We start from the raw sequence: 6,205 nt of genomic DNA on the forward strand, positions 1-6,205 counted from the left end.
TAATCTAGGGAGGTCGAACCAGAAAAAAGCTATGGTTTATTTAATTTGACATTCCAATAATTTCAGTTTTAAAGGGTGGTTGACATAGGTGTGGTTTTTCTTCAACCTAATTAAGTATAGGTTAAATTCAATTATGTAATCTAATTAGATATATCTTTGTTTAGCTTCAAAGATCCTGTTTTTTTAAAAAGAATTACTAACATGTTGAAGTCTGATTATGTTGAAATTTAGAGCTAAAAATCGTGCCTTCATTAAATGACAACCATTACACATATAATTGTAGAAGTTCGGGCAATAGTTGAATCGGTGCATGATAAATCAGGGTTTGTGAAAGTTTTGTGTATTGTATGTTTCTTGATTCACTGTATTTTCTACATATTTCAATAATACCAATAATCCTGATTTTTTTATAATTATTCTTCAATATTTATATACATTTGTATTTTATTTATGCGTTCCCCTGCGTTACCAATAATATGAATTTTAAATGTACGTTACCAATAATATGAATTTGTTTACTTATAAGAAACAAAGGAAAATAATTGTTTATTCAATAAACAAAAAGCTGTCTTTTTTGCAGGTTTTAGACTTTGGAGTGTTTCATATGTTTATTAAATTAAGACATTTGATTTAAGGGTGTAAAACATATAAAGAAAACACAATCAAGGACCCCGATTATTTAAGATGATATCATAAAAAACGAACATAATAAAATTAAATATGATAAAGTAACATAAAGACACGTCGTTTTATTGATTATATTGATATGTCTAAATAAATAAAAAGAAATGTATGATTATCTATAATCGTTGAAGGACCTCCTTGTACACAACATTTTTTGTTTTATTGGTTTGACGACCTTCCTCGTCACATATGAGTACCTTCAAGCCTTTTTTACTTGTCACGTGAGATACAGCTACATATAACTGACCATGAGTAAAGACAGGTCTACGTAAATACAATCCAACAGTTGATAATGACTGCCCTTGACTCTTGTTAATGGTCATGGCAAAACAAACAGCTACGGGAAATTGTCTCCGCTGAAAACGGAAGGGGATTCTTTTATCAGACGAAGTTAACTTCATGCGAGGTATATAAGTAGTCTCATTGAAGAATCTACCAGCTATAATGTGTGCCTCAATGACATGTTTTCCAAGCCTAACTATTTGTAACCTTGTACCATTGCATAGACCTTTGGTTTGGTCAATATTACGAAGCAACATGAACGGAACACCTGTTTTTAATGTGAGTTTATGGTTGGGAATTCCAGATGCCTTAAAAGCATTCAGTACATCCGGAGAGTAAACTGATTCCTCAAAACAATCTGCTGACTCTGTCTCACATAAAGAATCCGAACTCAGATAAGTTTTCCCTTCTTCTTTCATCAATCCTAACATGTAGTCATTGATAGCATCAACTTCTTCATTTGTAGGAACCAAAATAGCCTTATCTTGAAAATATGATGGGTCATCAAGATGGTTTTCAAAAGAAGGATAAATGGTCGATACAATTGAATGAATATGGTCACTTGTAGAGCGAATGATAACATCTTCTGGAAATTCAACTTCAGTTTCACCATCATTAGGACCACCAATATTACCTTCACCAATTTTAAGAATCCATTCTGCAAATGCTTTTGTCTCATCCAAATCATTAGTTGGACAACCAACCTGAAACCTCATGTTTACCGTTAAACGTAAAACTGTACATTCACCCCATAATCTTGATGAATGTAACGATGCCTGCACAATATCCGAACGATTACCTCTTTGTATTGTTGGAAGAATTTGTCTAAAGTCACCTCCAAATACAATGGTCTTGCCGCCAAACGCTTTATTCCTGTCAGATGAACGGATAATGTCTCTAAGCGTCCTATCAAATGCTTCAAAACAATGACGGTGCATCATCGAAGCTTCATCCCAAATGATAAGTTTCGCTTTGTTAAGTAGTGCAGCAAGATCACTGTCTGGCGCGATAGAACAAAATGAATTCTCGGTCAAGTTAATTGGGATAATAAATCTTGAATGCGCTGTCCTACCACCAGGGAGCAATAGTGCTGCAATTCCACTTGAAGCAACGTTGATAACAATTTCACCTTTGGATCTAATAGCAGCAGACAAGGTCTTCCAAACAAATGTTTTTCCGGTTCCTCCGTAACCATAAAGGAAAAAGACACCACCTTGGTTGTTGTTAACCGCATTCATAATGGTGTGATAAACATTTTTTTGCTCGACATTTAATTTGGAATACAAATCTTGATGCTCAACTTCAATAACACCAGGATCATAGTTAAGCTCATCTTGAATTAACATATTGCATGACTCTTGAATGTATCTATGATCAGGAAACGACATATTTGGTATTTGCTTCAAACTCAATCCACAGCTCAATAATGATTTCTCGATGTATGACAAGGTAAGGTTGAAAATTGCATCCTCTTTTAACTTCAAGCCTGAAAATGCAATAGAAAACGAAATTAAATATAGTTATAGCTATGTAAATGGCTTATTTTAAGACCTTTATAACGACTATAAATGATGTCATCGCGAGTTGCTTTTTTGTCAGTTTTACATGCATAATGTATAAATGATGGAAAACGAACATTTTTTTGTGAAAATGGCAAAAAAAATTGTTGATTATGTTTTATGTCAATTTTTTTCAAAAAGGTCATTTTTTAAGCAATATAGTTCCGTCCAAGGACCATTTGTATATGAACAATAATTGGGTTGTTTTGGAATCAAATTAAAATGTAGGGGAAAACGAAATTTTAGGGCAATTAATACAAATGCAATTCCCGACCCTTTAAATATGACCTATTGTTAATTAGTTTGTATCCGTTTTATTTAAAGTTGAAATTAATTGATTTTCTTTTCAAGAAGAAATTAATTAGTATGAATAAAAAAACTATAAATTAGTGTATTTACCTCTGACGCCGATTTCTTGTTCACGAACGTGAATGACATCATCAGAAAGACATTGATATGTTTCTTCAAAACCATGAGCAGGACTTGACAAACTATCTGATGTAATCAACATAACAAAGAGAGACCGGCAGAAAGAAGCTGTGGCCCAATGATGTGTTTCGTTTATTGACGGAATGTACTCTTTATCATCATCTAATAGACCAAGAGCATAGCAAGCATCTTTGTAAGAGTCATGTACAATTCCGTTAATTGTCTTGATATCTTCATAGCATGTAGGACCCTTGATTTTGTTCAGCAAAATCCGTAGGTAATAAATGTCACCAGCCTTGGGAGAAACGTGGTTTAATCGACCGAGTGCCTTGGACTTGGTTTTTCTTTTTTTCCATATCTTATCTGATTTATTCCAAACATATTTAGTTGGGAATTCAACGTATGACAACTTTCGTGCATCTTCATCATGCTTGTTACATTCCATCCAAGCTAAAAATTGAGAAGCGGCGACAGTCGGTTTAGAAACAACCTGATTAAGATGTTGGTTGGGTTTAAAAACAACAGGTTGTTTGTGTTCGAGGAGAAATGACAACCTTTCGACAGGCGGTGTTCGATAATGAATATCATACCCAAAAAGCCTCCAACATGCCTCACATGCGGAAATATAACGACAGTTATAGAACTCACCAATTTCGTCATGGTCGTTATTTTCTATTTGTTGTTTTTTCTTTTTTGTTGGATCAACAATAGATGTTGTTATCCTATCCGGTGGTCCTTTGTTAATATACTTACAAAGATACTTTATCGATCCAACTTGGTTACACCACTCTAGATTCATGTGAGCTTGATATTGTTTCATAAGGATCTTATTATATGGAACAACATTCCTGAAAAATCAAGAAAAATGTCATAAACAACATTAAATGATAATTTGAAGTTAACATAGGAAGAACATAAGAAAACATATATAATGAGTAATATGTTTTTATAGATTACATTATCCGTTTAAAAATAAAATATTAGTACCATTTTAATTTAAGTTGTTTATTGATATTTATGTATTTAAACATATAATAATATATTTCATAAAAAAGAACACAAATTTAAGGAATTAAAATTTAGTAAATCATTCAAAAGGATTTGTGTATACCTGTTGTCTAAAGAAACACCTTTTTTAAGGACATTATTTCCATCGTTACGTCTCCGGTAAATAGGATAACCATCTTCATCAATATACGTATGATCGGTATATTCCCTTGGAAATCGTTTTGAACATTTGCCTTTTTTTTCATACACGGCATAAATGGTTGATCGTTGCCATAAGGTCCGTGTATCATGTTATCACAAAAAATCTGATACAAATCAGGTTCACTATCCTTGTCTGGCAATTCAGCACATATAACACGGTCTATGTCTTCAGGATTTGGAATTTTAGAATTTTTTTTCCAAAAACAGACATACATGACAATGTGGCAGGCCCCTCTTTTGAAACTCAATCATATATACAACTGTGTGAGCAAAGAAAGCAACCAGGGTTAAAAGATAAAATTATCAAAAAGTTATAATGTTAATGAGTAAAAAATATATAAGATTGATACCTCCAGCGACTTCACCCAAAGTTTTTTCATCCTTCAATTGACTGATTAATGAATCAAGTTTAATTTTGAAAATTCGTGTCAGAATATCTGGTCTGTCTTCCGGTTTAAGATTCTCGGCTTCAACAAATCTAATGACTTCTGGCCATTTAGGATTACATGTAAGGGTTAAAAAAAAGATCTGGATAACCAAACCACTTAACCAGAGTCATCGCATCTAAGTAGTTTTGTTGCATGTAACGGCTGCCGCCAGTAAAAGAAGATGGTATAATAATACGGTTTCCCATCAAAGAAGCATCTTCAATGCCATCTTCGGCTGCCTGGGCCAAGTTGCGATAAGGTGCCACGCGTAATGTTGGCTGGTTAAACCTAATATAACTAAGTCGTTCATTTTCAACCATTGTATATGAATCAACCAAAAACTGTTGGAATAGTTTTCTTGAACGTAATATCAATGATGTTTCATCGGTTCTCTGTTGTATACGATAAGCAAAAAACTATCGCATGGTCAACCTTATTCGTCCATCAGATTCTGGATCTTCAACACCACGATGTAGTATATCGACTCGAAATCCATCTTCGGCATAAGGGAATAATAAAGGATATTGAAGTGCAAGATACTGAGGATGCAACTCATTAATACGTTGAAGTTGTCGACTTTGCGTTTCCAATACGATATCCCTTGAATCATACCCATCAATGTTACCTATAATGAGGGCAGCTACCTCATTTTTGGTAGGAAGATTATACTGCCTACCATTATTTTCTCTTGACCCAATCAATTTCAACCTAATACGCTCTGTTGGATTTGAACCAAAGCGATCACGTGCCATTCTAAATTGTTTAACCAGTGGATTAATGAAATCCAATAAGGCCATCAACTCGTGAATAGTCCAGAACTTAAGAGAAAACGGATTTGCCATGGACTCATTAGATGTGGTCTTTTTCTTCTTATTAGACCTACAATAACATAATCAAAAAAATGATGGATATAAATTTTTTGTAGTAATATATATATATATATATATATATATATATATATATATATATATATATATATATATATAATGAGTTATATAATATAGGGTATTCACACACTCGCATGATTTGAATATGTTTTGAACCTCATGATCTGTATCATATATGTACAACTGGCAAAATCTGGGTGATTCACCCTCTTCAGGAAGTAAGCTGCCTGCAATATGATAATTTTGGCCATGCATTCGATAAACATAAGGACCACCTCCTGAGTTAACTGTGTGATCAATCTTTCCAGCCATAGATGTGAATGCGAACATCATATTGTATCGACGTATATTCTGTATAAAGTTTTGACTTTTTTCCGAAAGACCGCTATATAAATCAATCAACAACTGAGGTGGGTGAATCAGACTGGGTAGTTCAACTTTTCCATTGTAACAACAAATGGAATAACATGTTTTCTTTAAATCCTTATTTCCTCGAATTGCTTCTCCCTACCACAACTTAGCTTTACATACTGAGCAAACATATACAGCATCTCCAGAATCCAAATAATCTATAAATAAATAAACAAATCTACAAAATTATATTTGTGGTATGCTTTAAATGTAATAGGGTAACGACATTTAATTTGTCATGACAAATAATTTGTGGTGTGGATATAATACCTTTTCTTATTCCAATATATTTAGTATGATTGTTACCGGTTACATC

The 6,205-nt window shown here is 33.3% G+C and overlaps 1 protein-coding gene across 1 annotated transcript; it reads right to left on the reverse strand.

The window, feature by feature from the left end:
- Positions 1–800: 800 nt before the first annotated feature.
- On the reverse strand, positions 801–4,911 carry LOC145049484 (uncharacterized). The gene is made up of 5 exons (XM_078997882.1): positions 4,701–4,911; positions 4,514–4,651; positions 4,066–4,195; positions 2,925–3,802; positions 801–2,452 (listed from the first exon to the last, which is right to left on the reverse strand). The coding sequence occupies exons 1-5, from the start codon at positions 4,909–4,911 to the stop codon at positions 801–803; spliced, it is 3,009 nt and encodes a 1,002-aa protein (XP_078854008.1).
- Positions 4,912–6,205: the final 1,294 nt, after the last annotated feature.

The sequence above is a fragment of the Lactuca serriola genome, chromosome 5 (genome assembly GCF_051521515.1).
Source record: "Lactuca serriola cultivar US96UC23 chromosome 5, Lser_US96UC23_V15, whole genome shotgun sequence".
Classification (NCBI taxonomy): domain Eukaryota; kingdom Viridiplantae; phylum Streptophyta; class Magnoliopsida; order Asterales; family Asteraceae; genus Lactuca; species Lactuca serriola.

Coding starts and splice junctions, on each gene's coding strand:
- LOC145049484 (XM_078997882.1), bottom strand. CDS start 4,911: ATGGTTGAAAATGAACGACTTAGTTATATTAGGTTTAACCAGCCAACA. Junction 4,652..4,700: donor GACTCTGGTTAAGTGGTTTG/GTTATCCAGATC, acceptor CTAAATGGCCAG/AAGTCATTAGATTTGTTGAA. Junction 3,803..4,065: donor GGTGTTTCTTTAGACAACAG/GTATACACAAAT, acceptor TTGATTTTTCAG/GAATGTTGTTCCATATAATA.